Consider the following 26,076-nt stretch of genomic DNA (forward strand, 5'->3'; position numbering starts at 1 on the left):
CCTCTCACTGATCCAGTTTAGGGTTCATTCTCAGGGACAAATGTAGCCGTCTTTAATGGAGGTTTCCATTGCATAACTGTCCAAATACCACCCTCTCAAGCCAGCTGGAGGAGTTGTCAACACATATTCTGTGTGGGCACCATCAGCATGTCCTTAAATGTCTCACTGCTTTGCTCTGTTTTACTCCTTTGCACCTGAGAGCAGAATAATGGCTAATAAAGCACCTGCATGGCTGCTGTATTAAATAAATATTTCTTCCAAAATGAGAAAAAAGAAGATAAATGACCAATCAATATCTCAGTCAACACAGGCCTTTTCCAAAGTTCAGCTAAAGGAGAACAGATTCAGGAGTACAATATCTGGAAGAGCTCACCAAGGTCAATAGTTTTCTTGGCCTGCTGTAGTTTCTGCATTCAGTGATCCACAAGAAAGTCATCTTTGGTTCCTCAGGCCAGATGAGCAGGTGTCCATTTAGAACTGTATTACTTGTGGCAACAGGCATCTCACATTCACCATGAGAGATCAGATTCCCACCTATAGGTGCCTGCTGATGATCAACCTGACAGCCAGACTTTCTGTGAAGCCCCTTTTATTCATGGAGATGCACAGGGCATGCACTGGGCCTCAGGTAGCACAGATCCTTTCATAAATTATACAGAGCAGTATCCCTCTGCCAAACTTTGTCTATGCCTGCTCTTTGGCTAACTCTGCCAGGTTAGCTTTGCTATAATGCAGGATGACATTGCCTTAAAAATTGAAATTATGTTTGTAATGTCCTGCACAACAGGCTTCAGCTCTAGAGTCATGGTAATTTCCTTCTATTTTCCACTCTTATTTGAGTGAAGCATTAGCGATACTGTCTTTGAGTCATGGAGGGCATGTTCTGAGTGAATTTAATCATGTTCTCCCTGATGCTGACTAAGTTTCTTCAATTTTTAATAATATGGTACTCAGTAAGGGGCCTGAATTTAAACTCTTATTCAGAACTATATTCCCTGACATAGGGAAAGGTGGGAAAACTCAACTCAATAGAAACCCCTGGTTTAAAGGCAGATTCTTGTTTCATAATGAAGCAATGTCTTCAAAACCTATGCATCTCCAGTTTTTAAAGAGAGAACACTGAAATTTTTATCACAATTTTGTAGCTAGTGTTAGAGTGAAGGCTGGCCTTTCTTATTCCATAATTGCAATCCTACAGATATGTTCTGTTATTTGGTAGTACTGATAGAGGTGTAACAACCTAGGTTGCATCAGTTGCTTTTTTTCCTCCCTTTGTGAAGGAGCAGAGCTAACTGGATACCAAAGGCAGCCAGTGGAGCAAACCATGGGGAATACTGAGCATTTGTCATGCAGAGGAGCAACCTTCTTTAGAAAAGCAGGAACCAGGCACTTAAAGCTCTCTTATAAAATGGCAAACCACTGAGAAATTACTAGTCATACCTCTTCTTTTGTCTTCTTGGACAGGACTCTTAGCCAGTCTCCAATCATACTCAGGACAGCAGCAAAATAGGCAAGGCCAACAAGGATCCAGAACCACACTAAGGGTTTATACCACTCTCGGTAATGGATGTCAGCATTTCCTCCTGAAATAAGCATATACTTATGCTTAGGAATCATGAGATGCCAAAATTATGACAAAATATCTGCAATTCTGATAAATTCCTGAAAGTATTTCTTGACTCTTGCCAACACCACTGTAGTTCTAACAATAGATGGGAGGCCTGTCAGAATGGGAAGAACACAGTCTGTTCTTAATTTAAGACTCTTTAAAATTACCTATTGTTCTGCTGCTATGTGACCTGTCAGAGCACATAGTAAACACTCATACTCTGAAGTAAGTCTGAAATTCCTGCTTTGACAGTACTTGCAACAGCATGAACACATTTCCAAGAAAAAAGTTCAATACAGCTAGTCTTCCTTATTCAGAACTGCCTGCAGCCTGGTAGTTGAGAAACTTTACAGTTCAATCCCCTCACGTTATACAGTTTCCAGGTTTTTTTGTTTTTAACTACAGGATTCAGAGACCTATGTGCAGGAGAAAGAAAACTAGCTTTGTCTTCCCCTCCAGATTAGGCTATCTGACAGGAAGCCAACCACACATCAGCTTGATAATAAGGATATACCATTTGCTTGGGTATCAGTTATAGGGATGCATTATCTGATCAGCGACTTGAGAGGAGGTACCAATCAAATGAAGCAACAAAAACCCTATATTGATTTCATGCAAGTTTTAGGATGAGCTTGTAAAACAAGTATGTGAGACATTTGGCAACTTCAGTGAACTATGAAGAGCCTAAAATAAATGCAGTAGCAGCCAGGCTGCTACCTACCACAGAATAGAATAAACTTTTCCAAAAGAAAGCAACCACAATCTCACGTTTGAGACTCCTAGTCCTATGACAATGCTACATGCACTGATGAGACACAGTGAGAGGCAGGCACAGCCCTGAGATGAAGAGAGAGTGGCAAAGAGGCTGCACAGCCACATCCTTCAGTGCAGGTGAAGAAACATCACCCTTGGTGGTACCTGTTTAAATCTCTGCCTGAAGAGCAAGCCTACCAAGGGACTTGGGCAGAAGGTTGCATAATACCTGGACTCCAGTCTTGGTTAGACAAGAGCTAGACACCAGATTGTACCTCTGTTTGTTTACAGAGATCTTTATGATTTTCCCCCATTGAAATAACCAGACAACACAGTTCAGCATATCCCCTGGAGCTTTTTGCAATTTGAGGCATTCCTACAACTCTTTAATTTTATCCAGACTCAGTATGAGTGTATGTACAGTGATTGAACATCCCTGTGGAAGCTCAGACATTTGAGAATTGGCAGGAACCCGAATATTGGTGTTGATATTAATCACTCCCCATACACCACATGAATCAATCTCTTTTTTCCAGTCTTTAAGACTGGGAAACAATGGGAGGTGGGGACTGCTGTTGCTATGGTACAATGAGGCTCTTCTGATCATACGTGTCCCTGAGGAAGCTTGCGATGAAGTAGATTGTCGAGGTCTGTCTGATGGAGTAATCAGGCGACTGAGAAATTATGAGACCACTTTTTTCAGCCTATCAGATATTCTGGTTTTTCAGGCTCCATCCACAGTTGTATTTCTAACAGTAATACAAAAACTTTCCCAGTTTGGCATGAGCTGGGACATGTTCCAGTAGAATAAATCAGCATAGCTCCATTGATGCAGTTTTACTGAATGCAATGTAGTATTTTCCCTTTGATGTCAAAGGGACAGAGATACAGAGAGTTTAAAGTGGCAGAGCATAAAAGTGATAGAAAATCTGTCCAGTAACCAGCAATGAGACCCAAATCTCCTGGTGATCACCTGCCTTAAACTCTTATCATGAAGATCACCTCTGAAGTTTTCTCATTCAGGGTCCTCCATTTGATTTTTGAAAAATCCTGGTTGTAGTAACCACCCAGCTGTGGATTATATTCTTCTAATCATGTTGGATTTAGAACAATTTAATATTCAGGTCTTTTTTACTATTATATTATTAAAGAAAACAATACCAAAGTGTGATATGCTTAAGAAAAATATTGTGAATTATTTTTATTTCACACTGTGATACCACAAAGACAGAATATCAGTGGACCTCTCTTCACATTCTGTGGTTAAAACAGACCAAGCTCATACAATCACTTTTGTATCTGCTTATAAAATGCTTCTTTTTCATATCTGGGGCTCTCTTTGTTGGGTGCCTTTTTTCCTCAGTAATTCATGTCTTCTATATCACTATGTCATAAAAAACCAGAAGATCACAGTCTTGTCTACAAAAAGACTTGTCTACAGCTCTTCAGCAAAGAAAATGTTACATATCCCTGTAGTTTCATTTGATGTTTTTAACACATTCGTATTTCACTGATTTATGGAAAGTAACAAAACAGTAGCATAATATAGCTGTTTGTAACACGGGTATCTTAATGCCTTTAATTAGGACCACTAATAGGAATGAAGTGTAGGGGTCATGCACCAATGGGAAAAAAAAATCCACTTATTTTAACCACTTTTTGTTAGCAAAGCAATAAAGTGGAAAAAAAAAACAAAACAAACAAACAAACAAACAAAAAAAAAAAAAAACCAACAACAAAAAACAACCTCCATACAACAGTCTTGACTCCCTCTTTGGAAATTGATAAAGATGGATATTTATAGTTCCTGATAGTACTGTATTAATATTGGAGAGTATCCTCCTAGCACTGAGATGCATACCCCATTAATCCTTCTCTGTCTACATCTGTTTACCTTAACAGGGCAACTGCAATGTCTAAAATTCTGCAAAGGTTAGAGAAGCTTCTGAAATGCTGCAGCTCTTGTAGTAGCAGCCCACTACTGCATCCAACCAGAGATTTCTCCAGCCTTATGGCTCAGCCCTACTTTGTAAAAGCTTCATCTATTCATCATTTTGGCAACTTGCTTCAGCTATCAGCCTCAGATTGAGCCCTAATGGACTAATACAAATCTTTAATTCAATGGGAAAGTCATTTGACTTGTGCATAATTCATTGCACGATAAAGGATAATCAGGACTTCCCAGGCTCACATTATCTACACTTCTGAAAGCTTGCAATCTGCAGATGGCAAGACACCTGGATCTTAAATCAACCTGGTGTCCTATTGCACAGTAACCCCAACAGAAACACCTGGCATCATTTCACTGGAATATAATACACTGTGAAAAGCCTCCTCTCTACACCAGAAAACAAATTATAAGAGCCAAGGCCCTCATGCACGGCACCTAGGCTCAAAGCTGCTCACCTGCTACAAAGTCACCAAAGCCAACAGTAGTCAGAGTGACAACCACAAAGTAGATGGACTCCAAGGCTGTCCATCCCTCGATGTGTTTGAAGATAACTGCAGGAATGGTCACAAAGACAATGCAGCCTGCCAGGATGAAGAGGATGGTAGAGATCACCCGGATCTTTGTTTGACTCACTTGCTTTTTCTAGAAAAAATAAACAACAAAATAAAACAAGTATTTTTGAGTGGATTTCTGGGACTGTGAGTACCTTTTGAATGGCAGACTGATCATGCTGGTGTCACCTGGTGTTTCTCTTTCTGTCTTTTGTGAGCTTATTAGGTAGAAAACAACCCTCCCTCCCCATTAGTGAGAGCCCTCCCTGGATAATAGTGAACCTCTACGTCTGGCCCCAGAAAAATGGTGATTCCCATTTTCCATGCACTAGGCAGTTACTAACCTACCAGAAACACAGTCTGGAAAAACAGTCCTGAGCCTCAGAAAGTCTCCAGTACCCTCCAGTTTGGGTTCTATGTGCAAGAAAAAGTGCACATTCACATCTCCATACACATGTATGTGTACCTACATTGTTTCACCAGCCCCAGGCATTCAACAAGCAAGACCAAGACTGAAATGAAAACAAACCCTTTTTTCTTCTAAAACCCTGAGATTTTATGTAGAAATAATTCATGCTTCAGGTTTTCTAGACTTTCTTTGACTCAGGATTTCCAGCTTTCATTCACAAATACGAAGGTTAAATCTCCTTATTAAAAATAGATAGCTATACTATTGGTTCACTCCAGAAATAAAGGATTTATGTCAAATACCAAACAACCTGAGATAAAATTGCCTATGCAAATCCATAATGGAAAGCTCTTTAACAAAGAGTGTGGGTGTTACTGGTTGCTATAAACTGAATACAAACATGAGCAGTGTAATTGCAACATTTTATACACCTAGATCATTTAATACAAAGTTAGATTTTTGTTTCCAGTAATACTGATACAAACCTGGATTAACACAACTGATGGATTTATTTCAGATTTTCTGTGCTGTAAATAATCTCAAAATTCAGTAGAGTTTCATGAGAAACATGGAAATTACTAGAAATCTTACTGTGGATTAATTACAGTGGCAGTGTAAATTCTGCAAAAGGAATGTGGAGGTCACTGTAAATCGCATATTTCCAAATTAGTTTTCCAAACTAGGCATCTCCCTTAACCCAGAAATGAGATCTCGTTTCAGATTAGGACATTGCCTAGACAGGAAATAAGGTCTCAGAAGTTATCTTTATAATATACAGACAGGATATTGCCTGAACTGGTTAATATCTAACCAGATTGTGAGCAGTACTACTGCTTCTATTAAAGCATGAGCATTTATTTTAGAGGTGCAATGTCTGACCCTCATTAAGCACTCATCTGACCTAGTATGCTCTGCATTTAGAACCCAGGTAGCAGAATAAATACACCATATTTCAGAAATAGTTTTAGAACTGAAACTGTTTGAGATCATCTCAGTGCTTAATTTTTTTTCTTTTTGTGTGTGGGCATTGTTTTCTGTGTCTGGCTGAACAAAAATAGTTAAATAGGATTAGTAATACAATGCCATAAATAAGATTAATCAAATACAAAACATGGAAAAAACTGCCACTGAAGTACCAAAGAGAAAAACAACACAATATAAAATCTGACTTGACTTCTTATTTCCTCTTTTCCTGGAGAACCATTTTGAGAAGTCTGCGAAGGTACTAAAGGATGATCTAGCTTCTTTAAGAGTTATGGACACACATTCACAATGGGAGGATTTCAGATTTACTCATGTGTAGTGAAGGGAAAGCAACTGATCACACAGATGCTACATGGTGTCTTGGATTGGCACACTTGCTTTTTGTCATGGAGGACCAGAATTTAACTAAGTTCTTATTTATTTACTGTTTTGGCCAAGGTGATTTATTCACTTCTACTAAATGCTTCAGCTTCCTGGTACATAAAAATGAAATGTCAGACACCTCGCTACAGTGGAAGTTACAAGGCACATGCAGTGCTGTATAGTACTGGGAACCCTTGAACAAAAAGTACTTTGGAGCTGCCAAGCACTACTAGTAAAGCAAAGTTATGCATACTCAACCTTCCTCCAGTCCCCATACAGCAACATTAAAATGCATTTCAGTATGTGTCAGGATAGTCTTGTCTCATGGTAGAGACAAGAGCTCAATGAATGGCCTACAAATCAGTACCAAATGTTCAGGACATCCACTCATTCATGAGTGATAATTTCAGCCAAAGGTTGTTGGTTTTTTTAAGTAAAAATGGTAACGATGTTAATGAGAGGCTCTTCAGAAAGGCCTGACTCTTGGTTATTGTGCACCTCAGTCACTCCCAGAAAAGCGGAGCAGCTGAGGGTCTGTTTTTCCTTACTCTTCCACTGGTGCAAAGGCAGTCAGAAAGTAATGGTCAATCAAGCACAGCATTTTTAGAGCTACTGGAAAGAGCACAAAAGCAGAATGAATTACTGGACAATGACACATGAAATTCAAGATACAGGTAAAAAGGGGTTCTTTCTCCAGTTAGATATGCATTCTGGGGACATTCACAGTAGAGTATAAATGCTATAGATCCAAAAAATGCTAAGGCATAAACGTCATTATTCATGGAATATGTACATTGTAGTAATCACACATTACAAAAAGGTTGCCTTGCATGTTTTCCTTTGTGGATGGAGTTGGCTTTGCTATTTTCCTATGAAGAACATAATTTTATGCTGCCCAGTTTCTCAGGAATAAGGAAACACAGCTTTTACATTCCAGTTTTGTCATAGCTGTATTAAGACAAGACTAGATTAGCCTAAACCACTCCAGTATTACACTGTACAAAGTCATTATTAAAAGAAATATATACTAAAAAAAAATCTGGCTGAGAAATCTGAAAAGGTTCATACCTCAGACCTTTGACTTACAGAGTCTGAAAAACTAGGCTGGTACTTTCACAAGAAGAGAAAAAATACCCATAAATCCTTCAAAAGAAGTTTTTTTTCCTCAGGACAATATATTTCATGGCAACAGCCATTTTATGCCTTTTTGATACTTTTCCTCTCTTTTTCTAGCCTAATGCCCTGATCACCACGGCATAGAATTGGTTTCCCACTTGCTTGCTCTCCTTGCCACCTCTCCTCGCTCCTCCTACCTGGCCTTGTCTTACCATGTAATAGGACTCCAGATAAACTCGTCAAGTACTGCAGGTCATTGCAGTGTAATAGATCAGTCTGTCAAATAAATTTAGATACATCCAGTGTTCCCACAGTATACAAACTTCTAACAGCTTTGCAGAAAATGCTCTCCAGCTCTACGCTGGCTTTGCTAACAAACAAGAATTGCATTTAGGATTCTAACAACTAAGGAACTTTTTGTTTTAAATAGTATTTGCAATCTGAAACCAAACACTGGCAAATAGCTGAGCAACTCCAGCCAGGCTACACATCCTCTGAGCCCATTTTGTGGCATAAATACAGAATTTTCTATAGGTGTCAAAATGAAATAGTAAGAGAGGCCTTTCTCCATGAATAGTAGTTCAATTGATAGTGGTTTAAGTAAAATGGAAACATTTTTGAAATCAATGATTTCTACTTCTTTTAATTTTGTCTTACCAACATCCACATTGATGAAGCAGATAATTTGTGAGACATTCATCAAATATAAATAAATTAGTAGCTGCTAATGAGAGAGGTTTTAATTTAAATCCACCTAGAGATAATCTGGAAAAGATTAAAGGAGGAATCTAAGAAGAAAAGATGGAGAGTTTTTGATCACATAACAATCTATGAGGGGTTATTTCCATTTACTAAGGTGCTGATTTTACTCTGAAGGTGGTTAAGTGCTAAATAGGCAACATCACTGCATATGACACCATCTTGCTCATATTAATTCAAACAACCTAATGTCAATCTGCTCCAGTGCCAAGAAGGGTGAGGACAGACATTCTCATGGAAATGCCCTTATCAGTGGAATTCAGTTCTTATGCATCTTTTCCATCAATGTGTGTGACTTTGCTTTTTCCTTTTCTATTACATACACTGGGGTCTTACGGATTTTTGTCTTATCCAATTATTTCAAGAGTTAAAAGAAATCCCTTTTTCCTTTTTTTTCTGTCTCTCTGGTCATTAACTCAGGCATAATTTTTCTGACCTAACTGTTGACCACAAAAGGACCAAACTGTTTCCAAGCTGAGGCAACCAGGATAATATATATTCCTTCCAAAACAGAGTAGATATTGTTTTTTCCAAGAAGAAGACATTAAGCATGGAATAAAAAGATGGTACATCCACTTTTTGGACTAGACTAAATGCTAAATATATGGAATATATCTTTTTTCCACGAACAGCACATTTCAAACATGCATATTCCAAGATTTTGTAGTGTCACCTCCCATTTCACAGAAACTCTGCCAATATACAGTACTACACAACCAAAAATAGCACTGGAACATTTGCTGCTTCACAGTGAGCTCAGATGGTTCCTCTGTCTTCCAAACATTTTCTTTTCTGAATTCCTGACAAATATCCCCAAGACTCCAAGCAAGTTGTTTACCTTTTTTGCTAAATGACCAATGGCATATTTCAGTGCTAGTATACTGTGCCTTCATGGAACATGCTGTCCTCATCTGTCTGCAAGGCTCTGCATTTTGGAGTACTCCTCCAAAGAAAAGACATTTCTTCAACATTTCTTTTGTCCCCTTCATGTGCTCTTAACTTTATGCCCTCTCCCATCCTGCCAACTATTCTTGGAACAGATTGTCTCTGCCCATGCACTAATTAAACAGCTTGTCTTATAAATCACTTTCTCCAGATCAAAATATTTTAACAAGAGGAAAGCTAGTCTTTGTACTTAAAGTGTAAAACAGAATATCAGATATATTGGTTCTATTTTTCTCTCTGCCACAAAGATTAGGTATGTCTTTAGTCAAAACATTTTTGCTAGGCTAGTGTAGACAGTGCAGATAGACACAGATTCACTCAGCTTGCCCTTCAGGTCAGTCAAATGCAATCCAGCCCTGGTCCAGAGACTGGCACATACTTCAGTAAAGTGCAATGCACATCTCAACAGGATGTATGGAAAGACCGGCACAGCACTGGGCTCACAGGGCTCCTCAGTGATCACTGGTATGGTCACAATAACCTCACCGCTGCCTATACCTGGCATTGTGGATTTCTTTCTAACTTGTCCTAGCTCCTTCACATTCAAAATGAGACTGAAATGAAATCAAATATCACTGTATTGGAGATAACATCTGAGAACAATATACAAATCTTTTGTTCTTCTGTGTTCTCTGAACACAGCCAGTACCAGCCAGCTCCAACAGACCCACTGCAGGACACCACTGAGCCCCTCAGCACCTCTGGGAAAGGGCAGAAATGCTGGACAGGCAGAGGAAGAGGGAACAGAGGAGGGACTAACAAGGTCAGGGGAGGCGCAGGTGCTCAATGGCAGAGCAGGTACTTCCCTGGAGGGACTGTGGCCCATGGATGACCAGCGCAGAGCAGAGGAAAAGAGTTGAGAAGGAAGGACTGGCAGAGAGAAACCACTGTGTCCTGACTCCAACCCCTGTGCTGTTCACTGCCACGCTGGAGGGATGGATTGTGACCTGAGGCAATAACATGAGTGGAGGAGATGTGTCTGGAGTGAAGTGAGCCTGGGAGTGAAAGGGGAAGGAAAGGCAATTTGAATGTTTTCTTCTTCTTTTTTTTTTTTTTTTATTTCCAAATACCCAACTCAGTAATTAAAAATTTATACTAATTGGCAATAAACTAAATTCCCCAGATCCAGTCTGTTTTGCCCATGACAGTACTTGGTAAGTGATTTCGCTGTCTTTATTTTGACCCACAAGTTTTCTCACTCTTGTTCTTCATATTTTCTCCCTGTCCTGCTGCAGGGAGGGGAGTGAGCAAGAGGCTGTGTGGGTGCTTGCTGTCAGTCAGGGCTTACTCACCATGTTAATGAAGAAGGCAACACTCCTTGAAAGCTTAGCAGCAGAATTCTAAATAACATATTTTTAAATACATATGACATTTCAGACACCTCCATGGGTTAAGAACAGTGGTTTGAACCATTCCACTAGAGACGGGCTTCCCCCATTCTGTCTAACCAGCTCTTTTGGTGCCTCAGTGCTATTTTAATTCTCATGTTTTATAAAGAATGATGTTATTGCTGCACAAGAAGATGCAAAATCCATCCCCTATTTCTTAACTGTAGTAAGTACCATAGGGGAGACAGATATAAAAAGCTGTAAGCACTCACATTTGTTACTAAGCTTGGGAGAGACAGTCCTGAATACATGCAAGGCACAGGTCAGAGTAAAGAAGGATTTTTTTTTACATCGCTGTTTTTCCCCATAAAACCACACTTCTGCGGGGTGTTTGTCTAGAGCCAGATGGAATATGCAGCAAGCTTCTCACAAAGCAGAAGCTTTCTCTAATGATATTTTTGTAAAGCTCTAGGCATGGATCTTGCTGCAGTCATAATGTGAGTACTGATACTGTGTTATGAAAATACAGAAACCCTGGCTCAGAAATTTTCTAGGCTTGGTATACCTATTTTCAGCCTTCTTCCTCTCTCTAGAAAGCACACATAGGGCTTTCCGATATGCACCAATTTCTGCACATTGTTAAATATGTTACTGAAGAAACAAAAATAACAATCATGTGCCCAAACCTCTGTTCTTGCTAAGATGTGTTCAGTCCAAGGGGAAAAAAAAAAAAAAAGTTGAAGAGAGATCCATGTATATATATGCTTTTCTCAGACATTGGACCAGACAAAGGACAACAGAGGCTCGTGGCACATTTCAAGGATGCTCACAGAGGCCGAATTAGGAATGCATTGCTTCTTCCTTCTTTCTACTCCCTTCTGAGTTACACCTATATTCCCCTCTCCCAGGGAGTGCAAGAATGGGTTAATAATGGTTGTTCCACATCAGTTCCCTGTACCTGAATGGATTTTACCTTGCCATTCCTAGTAACCCTGATTCTGATCAGTGTTGAGTCAATGCTTTCATCTTGTTCATCAGTGCAATTCAGGGGAAAAAATAAAATGCAGTTATGATAGTGCCATGCAGCAGCAAGGCAAGATTTGTGAGTATATGCTCAGCATCTAATTAAGAAATGCACTGAGACAGATAAAGACAATTAGTGTAGCTAGATCAATGAGAGATTTAGTTATCTGTTGCATGACATGGCTGCTTTCAAAGACTTAGCAAGAAAAAGAAAATTGAACTTCATGTTGGAATTATCTCCTCTTAGCAGGGTGGAGAAATCCAATATTCCTTTTTTTAGCTCCCTTTGAGCTTTCATTTTTTTCTTTTGTTTTATTTTGTTTTGTTTTCTTCCTCTACAGTGGAATAAAGCATCCAGATTCCTTCGTACAATTGAGTTTTCAGAACATTTCCCTAGTCATTAGGAATGTAACACCATCAGCATTGGTAAGGCTAAAGTGCATATTTTGTTGGCCTAGACAATGAAAGGTTAAACAGTGACCTTTTGAAAGAGGGAGTAGATCTTCAGGCTAGACTATCACTATGTGTTTCTAGCTAGCAGTTTTCAATTTCTGCTTAGTTTGGAATAACTGGCTAATCAGCCTTCCCCTTCTCAGGTACAATAGCATACATCATTCTCTGCAAGAAATTCTTGCAGAAGCCTACAAAGCATATTTTGTATTTACCATAAGATTTCTTATAGATACTAACACTATAAAGATTGCAGTATTGCAGTCTTTCTGGAGAAAAACACTATTTGTGACTAGCCAATAACCAAAGAGCATTCTCCCAGGTAACAAGCCCACAGAGAGTGAATTTTACTCTAGATGGGATACAGATCCCAGAAAAGCAGAAGAAAAGTACAAAGAGGAAGACAGAGCAGCTCCCCTCAGGCAAAAACATGGAAAGTGCAAAATGTGTCATCCCTAGAACTGTCCCTACATGCCACAGCTCTCCCCCTGCTCCCCTTGCTCCTCCCAGCCTTCTCCAACATTTTGCAGGAGCTGCCCCTGCTTACCTGCGAAGGTAAAAGGAGAGCGGGGAGCACCTTCAAAAGGAAAGGTCTGGCATAGGGTGAAGAGTGCATCAAATACTTTGTCCCATGGCTCAAAATAGTTCTTATTGCCACAATGACATGTGTATGTGCCAAGGGAAAATATGAACAGTTAAGTTACATTAGAGTGGTTAATATGATAGTTTGGCAGTCCTGAAAGGTGAAGGTTGAATATGTAAAGCAACATAACACTAAATTCACCACCTTCATCCAGCCTGTACATAACCTTGAAGTAGCATCTCTTGAGTGGGAAAGTAGCACAGTCCTCATGCCTGGGATGAGGCACCATGTACAGGTACCCTCATGAAGTAATTTCTATCTATTGCCTTTCAAGATCCACCACCCCCTCACACTTAGCTTTTGATGCTTCCCTGAAGGTTTCCCACAGGAGTTTTGGAGAACATTCTGATAAACACTAACAAAAATGTGTCTACGTATTTGTTGGGGGAGAGGGTGGATCAACATTTACTGTATTATGAGTGATTTTGTGTTGCAGTTGCATTTCTGTCTTGCTTTTCCTTTACTCCCTGCATTACAAACTTAATCTTGAGTTTAGAATTTTCTTTAGGATATAAATCAGGTTTTCAGAGATGGCAACACCTACATCAAAACTCTGGCACATAGGATTTGGTATTTCAACCCTGCACGGTCAGGCACACAGAGAAGTTTCCACAGCGATATGAGCAAAACTCAAGGAAATAACAAAAGGAAGATATTCACCATTAGTGCTTAGGAAAGAGTTTAACTTTCAGGCTGATGGTCACATGTTCTTTGGCATTAATCAGCAGCTTCCACTGAAGTATCTTATTTTTTAAGCTTCACACAGAGTATCTAAGAAACCCTAGCTGCTCAGTAAAGTGTTAATCATGCTTTCAGCTCCTGTTTGTCTTGTGTTTCATGACAGATAATTGCTTGAGACTCATGGGGTTTACTTCCAGTGCACTTCACTGCAATTAAAAGTTATGTGACTAATACTAATTTTAGCAGGAGGTAGGCAGGTATAGTTTTACTGTTTAGAATAGTGGTTCCTGAATATTTCAAACCATAAAGAAGGACCATTTAACCTACTTCCTTAGCAAGAAAGTTGGGATTCAGGATCTGCATGGAAATACAACTCTTTGCCACTGCTTATCCTGAGATCACTCTGAATACTAACCTGGTTTCAAACCAAATGAGAGGTGGCAAAGATTGGACTTTGATATAGAGAAAGAAATAGTGCTCATCTTTTTTCACCGTAGAAAACAGAAAAGAAGCAGATAGAGGTAACAATAGCTAGCAAAAGAACAGATGTCATATTCCAGAAATTGTCCCTGATGTATGTAAAAAATAGCCTGAGTACATTCAAATTAACAGTGGAAGAAAAACCCTTCTTGAAAACTTACTTCATCTTTACTCTATTGTTTTTATGTTCTTCTTTAAGGATGATAAATCATTAACAATAGATCAATCCATCATCCATAGAAGGGTTTGGAAACCCTTCTACTCAGCGTCAATTGCCAAATACTCTTACCTTGCACTAAAATCAGTTTTTTAGCCACTAATTGCCTACTACACCCATCTTTGTTTTATTAATTAATTCTGTGTAAACATTCAAACAGGTGCTAAAATATTTGGCACCCTACAGAAAAAAACTGAAGTAGATGAAGAAAAACCCTGAAGATAACAGAGGATCTTAGGTTCATATACTACAATAGCTTCAGTCTATCCACAGTCAGAAAGCAATGTAATGAAAATTTCTTCCCAAATGAAAAGTGAACTATTACAATTTAATGTAATACAGTCAGATACCTGAACAGCAATAAACAAAGCCTTTGTATTAATCATGGATTCCTGACTAGTTTTTGTACAATATTCTGGTTTTAAGAGCTGTAAAATTTTATGGGCGCTGCAGTTCAGGGACAAGAGTATGACTCCAGTAAGAAGAATTATTGAAGGTATGAACCTCTAATAATTCTAAATAATGAAGAAAAAAATAATGAAAAGACATTAAAAGGTCTCACATAAGCAGGCAAAAGAGTATAAGATTTCCTCTGAAGTGCCCTGTAGTCAACAGCTACACTATGCCTAACACTCACAGAAAGAAGTGTTACAGTAATACCAGTGATAATTACTTTGGGGGATGGACTTCAGTGCATACTGGGTTTCAGTTTTGGTGCACTGGAGCTGATGAGATTTCCAGATAACACTATAGGTTTAAGCCAGCTTTAAAGCCTGGTTTTAGAATAGGCTTTTCTCCTCTGGTTATATGCTCATCTTTTTTAGTGTGACTGATTTGATTCTAAAATTGGAGCAATTATTATCTCTTCCTGGTGTCAACATATTCTCCCTTCTTAGAGCTGCTGCCTTCTCTTTCTAGCAATTCCAGGAATGCCCTTTCAACTATCACCAGACTCAACACCTGGTGGGGCTTTCTTTAAAGGCAGATTCACTTCAAGACCTTCATTGATAAAACCGAAACATTTAAAAGATCTTGCAGAGATGTCAAGATCTGAATTTAACTGTTCAGGTTAATATTAACCCTTAAATTATATGCCAGTTTGCAAGAGGTTATTGACTTATAAGTTCACAGCCAGCCCATGTAAGCTTTAGACTAAACTCATACACAGAAACAAAGACCAGTGGATAAGAACAAATCAGCAAAGGTTTGCTGCACTTACTTAAATTACTTTCCCTGAAGCAGATTAGCTGTAAGCATCACTAACTGAATTAAATACCCAGTTAGAGGAAATAAAGTGCCGAAAGCTGGGATCCATAGATTTTGTCATGAATTTTTTAATACCAGCATACTATCTGAGCATTGTGCAGAAAAAGGTAATTTACTTCATCTCAAATATAATGGTGGGGGAAAGTGATCCATAGAGTAAAACCAACATATTCAAGACCATACCACAAGCCAGTGGCTGAACCTAAAATAGAATCTAGAGACAAATTTGGCTCTGGTGGATGAAGAGTCACTGCATGTAATGATTTCACAGCCCACACCATTAGTTGTTTAGTTCACCCATAGGATTATCATTTGCCTGTATCTGCTATTGAGCAGTGGAGCACGAGGACTACTAAAGCAGGTGATGATCAAAAGCAAAAATAAAACTTCCTTCTATCTTTCCATCACCATAATTAAAGCACCAGTTAGAAACTAAAAGATGTGGCCTGCAGCATCTCAAGGAGAAAGGTATTTCAGAGACAGGCATTGTAAATTTACCACTCATGCCTTTCATCCTCCAGTTCAACTTTGTAAGAGTCTATGGTCACACTTCTGGTAGACATACTACAGTGAAGTGTCCAGATGGCCCTGGGTCTGGACTGCTTTACATCCGAGAAAAGCAATTACAACTACTCTTGTTAAGAAGCGCATTGAAGGAGTCCAGGCAGGAATGAGCAGAGAGAGGAATGCATTTGTAGAGTACCAAGAGACTAACAGTCCTCTTTGTAACAGATAAATTACTGATGAACTAGAGGAGAATGCACTCAGAGTTTTCTAAAGTGGTGCACTTGTTTTGTCAATGAAGTTCTGGATTTCAGGAACGTTCCTGCATTTTCACTTAAACAGTTGTCAGACAACATTTTTTGACAGAAGGATTGAAATAGGCTTCCTCACCGCTCCTTCTTGTTTTCTGCATAGTGAAACTCCTTTTCAAGAGGATGGATTGAGGAGTATACCCACCAGAAGTAGTTCACAACCCACTCCAGTGTGGTGGGAGATACACTGTTTGAATTCCATATGCTTAAAAAAGTCATTGTGCTGAGGTCTTATTTTCCTGAGGACAGCACATCAGCCTTAAATTGCTACAGACAAATGATTCAGAACAGTCTAACATCTCAGCAACGACTGTGTTTTTAGACAGTTACTTTTGGTCTAAACAAAGTTTGATGAGGAAGTCAAGCTGAAATAAACAGAGGGAGAGCATCTGCCAACTCTGGTGTGTCCATGCTCAGTATGCTAGCTGCTGTAGCTCTTCCAAGCTACTCTTTCTGCCATGTTCTGTATAGTGCCAATGCAGATACTGCAAGTTACAGATTCTTACAGTACCTGCATTCCTTAATTTCACTTCTATCATTAGCTAATTTACAAAAAGCAAGTCTGCAGATTTTAAACAGAGGAACTGAAAATGAAATTTAAATACTCACCAGATTCATAAAATGCTATGGATATATTGCTGGCAAGCACTAGAATGTAGATTTTTTTATTATTCTTGTGTTATAAAGTCCATTTTTAGCCAAATATGCTTTATGAGGATTATAAAGGATAACGCATTGCCTGCAGATCTCTTCTGATGGTATTTGACTATGAGTGCATCCATAAACTTAGTGATAACTAACTGCAAAATTCAGATCTGGGTCTAGGTTTTGTTTTAAATCGCCCTTAAATTTCAGGATGCTGAGATTTGAAATGTACATTCAGGTGCATAGCTACTTGAAATAAATATCACGTAAATATCTACATACATAAACCAACCCTTTGCTGACATGCAAGCACCCCTTTTGTAACCTTGCTCAGGGAACTGTGACTCTCAGATGGACCTCTAAGGTGTTACAGGCAAAAGAACAGGTGCTTACATTCATTTACTCTGGATTTGTAAGTCAGTGCTCTAAAACACTTCCTTTTATCTGTATAACCTCTCACCACACAGATAACTTCTTTTCCTGAGCAAGCTATTTTGCTGTGTGGGGAGCAAATCAGAAGCAGTTTCAAAGAACCAAATTCCCAACTAGTGAGAGAAGCACAGAATCACAGGAATCAAATGAATAATGCTTCAAGTCAAATACTCTATGCTCAGCATAATGCTTCTCCCCAGGGCTACATCAGCTTTCATCTTCCTGTAACAAGGAGATCTTGTGTGAGGAAAGCATTTGCATCATTTCTTCCTCAAAGTTTTCCTGCAGGTAACTTACAAAGCTCAGATGAAACATTACTTTTGTTGGTGAGAGGGAATTCTGGGAATTATGAGGGAAAGTTTCCTCTGCCATGTAGTGAGTGGCTGTTTGCTCTTACTTTTCCATTATTGTAGCAGTATCTTCACATAAGCTTCACTTAGTTTCTATTATCCCTAACCACTTCTTCCAGCCTCTCAGCCAGCCCTACTTCGTCTCTAATTTCCACCTGGTTTCTTCCCTCCAAAACTTCCTGCCTCAGAATCACCCCGCCGTTTGCTACTATCGCATCCTTTTCTCTGACTATATATTTTCCTGTCCATTTAAAAACATTGTTTACAAACCAGTGTTTCCACACTCTTAGTACACTGAGGCTCTGTTCCTGTCTGGCTTCTATGGTATCAAAGTGCTAATAACCAATAACAGTATGTAATTAGATCTACTGTCTTTACTGCAGCAATAAGATATTCTTACTAGATTATGGAAATGTAGCATTCCTTTCTGGTGACTGATTTTTTATGTTTCTCAGCCATTTTGTTTTGGTTGAAATGATCCAGGAAACTGTTAGGCTAAGCTTTCAGTTTCAGTTTCAGAACACTGACATTTCAGCTCATAAATCTTGTGTTATTCTGGAATAATACTGTGTACGTTCACCAGTCAGTTGAATTTCACACCCCGTCCTGACAGCTCTGTCCAGAGACAGGATGCCAGCAGATGGCAGATTGATCATTGTACTGGACTGTTACCCTGTGGAAATTCTTGAGTTACTATAGTGAATAACACTACATTAAAAAAGAAAAGATAGGATGTTAATACCTACAGTGGGTGTAATAACAGCCAGTGTAATAACACACTGATGCTGGCTAGAAAAAAAAATGCAATAAAACAAAATAAATTATGTTGATTTTTGGTATATTTTGATTATCTGTCAGGAAGTGGAGAGAAAACTTTTCCATCAGTCTTCCATCAACTTTATCTGTTCAAAAGCACACGTGTCACGTCATATATTTAGAACTACAAATAGGCTCTTACTAGCTAATGTATCACTTAGGTTATAATACATTTATCTATTAACCATGTGCCAAATTTTGAATTCAGTAACAACAGTGCAAATCCAGAATGATTTCACTAGTTTGCCTAAGCAGTGATCTTGTTTTGAATTTTTGGGTTTGGGAATGGTCTTATCTGAAAGTTTGATTCCGCTGCCAAAAATGAGAAGAATCAATGCTGATATGGGACAGGATGAGAAAGAGCAGGGTGGGGGCTGCCTGGCAGGAAGCAGATGGGGTCCCTGGATATGGCATTACCCTAGTGAAGAAGAGGTAAAGGTAGTACAGCATGGAAACCTTGAACAGCTCTTTGAACGGCAAACTTTGCTGAGAACTCACTCACCAGTCCTGCAATGGTGTCAGGTATAATGCTACGGGTTTGATGTGAGCAAAGGGAAAGAAGAGGATAAGATAGAGCAAGGGGACCAATAAGAGAGCAAATGGAAAGACAGAAGGGAGACAAAGAAAAAGGGCTGTATTTTCAAGTGTTCCTCCCCTGCAGATACCTTCCTATAGAAAGTTTTTTCCCATGAGCTATTTTCCATTCATTTTTGGGTAAGGAATTTGTAGACAATTTGTCATTTGTACAGTAACAAAAGACATCAGAGAAGCCAAAAATCTCTAAAAATAAGTCGAATTTTTAAGAGAAAGAGTAGCTAGGGTATATCTGATGTATTTGGACAGACAAAGTTTAGGAAAGGTAGAGCTTTGGCAGTTGCTAAAAGTAAGCTTTCCACCAGCTCAGTGGGACCTGTCTTACTCCTGCCCCAGCTCCAGCCTCGTCTTCCAACTAAGAACTACTTTTTCTAGGACTGTTTCAAGGTTAAGGTAATGCCTACTGCTGTCTTTCAGAAAAGAAGAAAAAAAAAAAAAAAGAGAAAGAAAAAAGAAAAGAAAAGAAAAGAAAAGAAAAGAAAAGAAAAGAAAAGAAAAGAAAAGAAAAGAAAAGAAAAGAAAAGAAAAGAAAAGAAAAGAAAAGAAAAGAAAAGAAAAGAAAAGAAAAGAAAAGAAAAGAAAAGAAAAGAAAAGAAAAGAGAAAAGAAAAGAAAAGAGAAAAGAAAAAGAAGAAAGAAAGAAAGAAAGAAAGAAAGAAAGAAAGAAAGAAAAGGTGTATAGCATTTTCATAACACTTACACATCTCTTAAATCTAGAGCACACTATTTCCCAAGAGATCAACAGGCAAACAGGTTCTCTGAACTGAAAAAGACAGGTAGTATATGTGTCTGTTCTGACAAGTCCCTGGTTCAGTGAAGTGTGAGTTGTTTACAGAGGCTTTGTGTTTCTGCACAAAGTAGTGTATTTTCTTGAGATGTGAACTTCAGGGGTGCAGCCTTGCCACCGTCCATGTCTCTGGCTGCTTGCAATCCCTGTATTGCAATTCACACCCTACCAGCTGTGTTGCCAGACCTGTCCTCAGCCTCGTGCTGTAAACCAAGAGAGTGAAAGCAGTAACCAAGTCCAGGAACGGCTCACAGTGGCTTCTCCTCAGAAGCCAGAAAATCCTGGAGCACTCTCAGAAGCATGTTGTGCCCAGGCTGAACACCTTCATCTGTCCTGAATTCCAACTGCAAGATGAGAGAAGATCTGTTGGTTTAAGCTCATTCCTTCTACTTCCAGTGAGAATCTAAACACATGTTACAAGGTTTGAATAAAGACTATCTGAATTTAGCCTATATTTAACTCATGATAATGACAGTTGCTGCATTCTGTAACTGTGAACTCTGCCTGTGGAGTGCTTTCCTTTCTATCTTTAGATGCTTGCAGCCTCTGTGTGTACAGGGCAAGCCAAAAGAATGGGGTTTGTTCTGCTGTTTATTATAGAAACAGTCTCAGGTCGTTCATAAGATCCCTCACATATGTAAGATAGCAATAGTACTTTTATAGTTTTATGCCACCTTGGAATGTATATTCCATTTCTGTAGTGTCTGGAAAGCTTACAAGAATTGTCAAATTTTTAATTACATTTTGAGTTTGTATGTGATTTTCTCAGATGGTCTGGGAGGACTGATTGATCACTGAACCCAGATATTCAGTGCTTGTAACCAGTGCTTATATAGCGAATCTGGTGACCCTCTACATATCCTTTTTTCTGGGGAACCACACTTGTATGCATGCGAGAACAGACTAGCAGCCAGGTTCTGCCCCAGATTATTGAAGATGGGACATATAGGAATAATCAGTAGCTGAGTAGGTAGGGCTTGCGTGTGGGATGGTTTGGTTTACATCTCTGACCTGGTTGATGTTTATTTACTTGTACCAAACATGATTACTCCAGTAGGACAGATGGCATAGACTAGCCAATGCGTGGTGTTTGGGATACCTCCCTATGTGCCAGGCAGTGTCACTTTGCCAGTGCCTCCCTTTCCTAAAATGGTACATAAAAATTCCTGGTTTTACAAAGCATTATTTTGCAATTAAATACTTCCAGCCCTACCTAGTCACAAATGAATAGTTGTTTACACACCGAAATAGTGGCAACATTTTGGATTACAAGATGAGCAGTGGCATGTGTCCAGCTGCTCTGCTGAAATATTCTGTCAATACTGTGGGGGTAGTGTGTATTTGATAAGAACAGATCTCTTTCCCCCTCTATGGAGTTCAAATTGCTCTTAAAATTCCCACAGAGTGCGTGGGCTGATGACTGCAATAGCTAAATGTGGCATTCTTAGGCTTTAATTTGTGCTGCTAATTAATGTAGGTTTGGTGGGGCTCTGCACAGGTCATGTCAGAGGCAGCAGAAGTGCAGTAGCACAACTCCTCTGGGAGGAATCCTCCTTTCATCTTTCCAGCTATGCTGGGGGATGCCAGGGGCAAGCTGTGCCTTCCGGGTGTGGGCTCATGCTCACACCTACACTGTTGGGTGGAGCAAGAGACCTGTTAAGAACATGTGTTTGGTGAAAAGACTGCTGTGCCGACAGAGAAACCTTCCTCTCCTCACCTGCCAGTGTATGCATACTGCCTCTTACCTAGCTTCAGAAATTAGCCTAACCACAACGCAAGATCAAGTTGCCTTCAAATCCCATCCACCTGCACCGATGATCACAAAGTTGCAAGGATTTCAGGAACTCTGGGCTGCCCTGAAACATCCCTAAGGGTAAACAGGATAAACAGAGGCAACTGGAGACAGACAGAAGCAGTGTTGAGGCATATGCAGGTGAAAACTTGATACATTATAACGTCCAGGACACATGCAAAGTTTCTTCCCATTCCCTTCCCCAAGGGTACAAGATGGACTTGCCCAAATTGCCCTTGAGAACCCACTAGAAGGCAAATAATACAGGTAGATAGCGAATGACACCTTAGAGACTAAGCTACAAGGCCTGTGGGGGCAGACCCAGAATTGATTTTCATTTCTGTTAATTGCTTTTCAAAATGGGATTAAAACTGCATGTGATATTCATGGTGCAAGCGCACCATGGATTTGTGCAGTGGTAAAATGGTCTTTTGGTTTTCAGCCCCTTTGCTGACACTCTTTTTTCCCTTTTTAAGTGCTGCTAAATTTCACAGTGTTTTCAGAGAACCATCCATAGTAATCCCAGGTCCCTTTTGGAAAAGTGAAATTTGATATCATTCCTGTATGAATATAGTAGGATTTCTTTCCTCAAATTCAAGAAATATCCATTATTTTGTATTGCCAATACCAGATTCCATTTGTCATCTACCGTCCTTTTGCAGCTTCCATTTTATCTATCCTGAAACACCTAGAGATGTAATTTGCAGACTTTGTCACCCGCATATTCATCTTCTTGTCTGAACCATTCCAGGCCATTTCTGTTAAAACAGTAAGATCCCAGGAGGACTCCAGTAGAATCACACTGATAACGCTACCATCTATTCCTAATCTTCATTTACCCTTTAAACACGTACTGATACGTGAGACCTTCTCTCTTACCTCATCACAGTTTCATTTCCTTACAGACTTTGATGAGAAAACTTGTCAAAAGCTTTCCGGAAATTCAGTTTGTTATATCACTAGATTATTGATACACATTCAGTGACACCTCAGCTAGCTCCAAAAGACTTTTGAGGCACACCACACAACATTTTATTACCCTGTCAATGTCATTTTAGCCTACATTTGTTTCTTTTACTTTCCTCTTAACTATTCTCCTAACTTTTATGCCCTCCCTTTAAAGGTTGTAGCAGGTTGCTTTACACCCACAAACATGCTGAATTTGAATTATGGAGACAATTACAAATTAAGAAACAAGAGTTACACATTGAACTAAATTTTATTTACTGCTCAGGATTAAATCAAGAACTGTTACTCCATTTGTGGATTCTCTGATTAGGTCCAAACATCTATGGAGTTTAACAACATAAACACAGTGTGATAATACTTTACATAATTACTAGAATTCTGATTATTATATTCTGCATTAGCTAAAAGTATAAAGTATATAACATGTATAATATATTAATGATCATATATATGTCAAATACTATGTAATCGTATAAAATGAAACCACTGATATTAAGACTACTAAGATGCATGTAAACTGTAAACTGTCATGAATATTTCAAATAGCTGAACCTCATTGTTAGGAATATTGAAGGAAATTATGTATAACCCTGTCCACCAAATCACAAAAGAATGGATATAATGGATTTATGACAATCAAAATCAAAGGAATAAACATATATCTTGGCTAAACAAGGGGACCACAGATCTCTAAATTGCTTTGGAAGCTGACAAAATACCAAGGAGGAAAAGAAATAGTTTAGACAGTTATAAACAAGCAACTGCATTAAGTCAAGAAAAGGAAGGAGTTCTTTGAATACCAAAATAACTCCCATTACATGCCAAAGGGCTATATTCTGTATAAAAAATTAGTATCAGCATTCATCTATGAATCTAAAAAAACTTCAAGTAGACATGTATTATTTTATTCATAAACTATCATGCTGACAGTTTAATGGTCTTGACCACGTCACCCAGAAAGCCAATAGTATAGCTGACAATTAATCAAAGAGTCTCTGACTCTGAATTCATATCATGACTATGAGACTGTAGTTTTTCTTGGGCAGAAGCAGGCTGGAAGGTTCAGATATTCCTTCGAGGTGAAGCAGGTACAATAAGAAGTTAGGTAAGAAAGAAACTAGGGATCTTAGCTACTTCTGTTTTTTCAGGCCCAATCTGATCCATCTTTTAATAACCTTATTTTCATTTCATGAAAATCCAGTCAGGCATGTAAATGCTTACTCACCCACAATCACTAGTCACCTTTCTCCACATTTAGCCTGAGAGACTCCTTATGGCTCGTCTGGGACACTTCACAGTAATTTAATCAAAAGGGAAATTGCTCATACTCCAGTCTAATACTCAATTACTTCCTTTCAAAAACAGTTACAAGTAATTTGTTCTCATTTGTGGGAATGTTTTAGAAATAGATGCCTATTAAACTAACCAGCTTGGACAGCTTCTCATCCACTCCATCCCTGGAAAGATTTACCTCCAGTTACACTGCCTCCAAGGGAACCATCACACAGGTCACCTCTAGAAGTTCTGCTTCAAAGAGAGAATCCCTGAAGTGAACCATCAGCAAATTAGCAAAATAGCATTTGCCAGGTCTGCAGCACTGCTTGCAAAAGAATTGCTTACAGTGACACAGACTCAAAAATAGAGGGTACTGGCAACATGAAGGGAAAATGCATATGAGAAAATCTATACAGAAATCTAGTGTAGGATGGTAGGCATGGTAGGCAGGGCAGGTAAACACCATAAAGATGATTCCAGTTAGTGGCATTATGCCAGTTTTTGCAGCTGTAGATCTACTTCAACACATCTGTCCTCTTGCAGTGAAAGTATACCACTCAACCATCTCTCTTCCCAAGTTCACATTCACTCCAGTAACCCTGCTTTCCAAGTTTTTTAGGCTTTATTAGTAATACATCAAACCTACTCTGTATCCCTGTTCATCCAGAAGTTATACTGCTTTCTCTATTTTCAGTGAATGGACATACACGTCCAGATCAACCTGAAGGTTGTTTTACTGTCATTGTAAGGAACATAGCTTAGGAGATACATTCCCCAGAGACAGCCTCAAGAAGGAAATTCAGAGCCTGATCTATAATCGCTGCAATCACCATCTACAGAAGTCTATTTCTCTCCACTGACTACAGAGGCCCCTAAGGAGATTAAGCATCATCTCAACTAGACATGTAAATATTTCATGGTGCTCAACATGTAAAAAGGACGGCAGGTAATAGCAACAGAATTAAAAGCAAGTTATAGAACACAAGCAAAAAATTGACAGTGAGCTTACTCTGAAAACTTTTTCCACCCTTGCGATACCCTTCCCAAAGATGGTTCCAAGTTGGTCTCCAATCCCAGCCAGCAAGAAGCCAAACAGTGGAATCCCAAAGATGGCATACAAAATGCAGAAAACCTTTCCTCCAACAGTGCTTGGAGCAATGTTCCCATATCCTGAGGAGAAAAACAATTGCCAGACTCTCAGAATTTATACATGGCTTTTTAGAAAAACTAATGGGCTGTTCCTGCAGGGATACCTTTCTTCAACATGTAATTCCTATTTACAGACTTTCCATGGCATGATGTCATTTCCCAGCAAGCTACCCTTTGTGATTTAGTTCTTCTTGTAGTCTCAGTTACCCATATTTTCTATAGATTCAGGCCCTATATAAAGTTGTTGTTAGATGAATTAATCCAGTTTAATTTATCATGGCACAAAAATCACTCCATCCTGGCCTGTTGCCTGTGTGCTGCTGCTCCTCTCAGGCCATGCCAATGACTTCCTGGCAGGAGTATGACTCACCTGACAAGTCTCATTTTCAGCAGTTAGCTCATAATTTCCTCAGCCACTCATCACACTGACTAGTTACACCACAGCCTCCAAACTATACCCACACTACACAAATCTGTGCTTGAACTCTTCATTCAGTTCCCCTTTCAATTTGACAATAAAGAGCCTAACATTTGTATTTCATGAGGTTTTTTAATAGGTTTTAACAAGGAAGTTTTTAAACCTCCCCTCTGAAGATCCTACTGCATTTATATTTTAAAATCATTGATCCTGTAATAAAGGCACATACATACCTTCCTTCCACCCTCTGTTAGGGTAACCCAGAGCTGTTGAAAAGATGAGATTCTGATCAAGACATAATTATCTAGCTGCATATCCTGACTGAAAACTATTTTTGGCTCAGGCATGTTTGGTCACATTTAATTTCCATTCCCAGCCTTGTAACTCCAGATAAGATATTGGGAACCTCTGATACTGGCAGAAAAAAGGTCTAATTATCAGCACAGGTTACCTAAAAGTCCATCTATCTTTTAGGTGCCTGAGTCCATCATGGTTTTCTGCTAACTA

General features: G+C 39.1%; 1 protein-coding gene across 1 annotated transcript in view; it reads right to left on the reverse strand.

Annotated features, from left to right (window-relative positions):
* Window positions 1-26,076, reverse strand: part of KCNK10 (potassium two pore domain channel subfamily K member 10) — a 65,730-nt gene that overhangs the window by 1,302 nt on the left and 38,352 nt on the right. Inside the window, exons 5-7 of the mRNA XM_074821568.1 lie at window positions 25,012-25,172; window positions 4,769-4,955; window positions 1,441-1,583 (exon numbers count right to left, since the gene is read on the reverse strand). Coding sequence (XP_074677669.1) covers window positions 1,441-1,583; window positions 4,769-4,955; window positions 25,012-25,172 — 491 coding nt within the window. The remainder of the gene's footprint in view (window positions 1-1,440; window positions 1,584-4,768; window positions 4,956-25,011; window positions 25,173-26,076) is intronic.

The sequence above is a fragment of the Strix aluco genome, chromosome 4 (genome assembly GCF_031877795.1).
Source record: "Strix aluco isolate bStrAlu1 chromosome 4, bStrAlu1.hap1, whole genome shotgun sequence".
NCBI classification, from domain to species: Eukaryota; Metazoa; Chordata; class Aves; order Strigiformes; family Strigidae; genus Strix; species Strix aluco.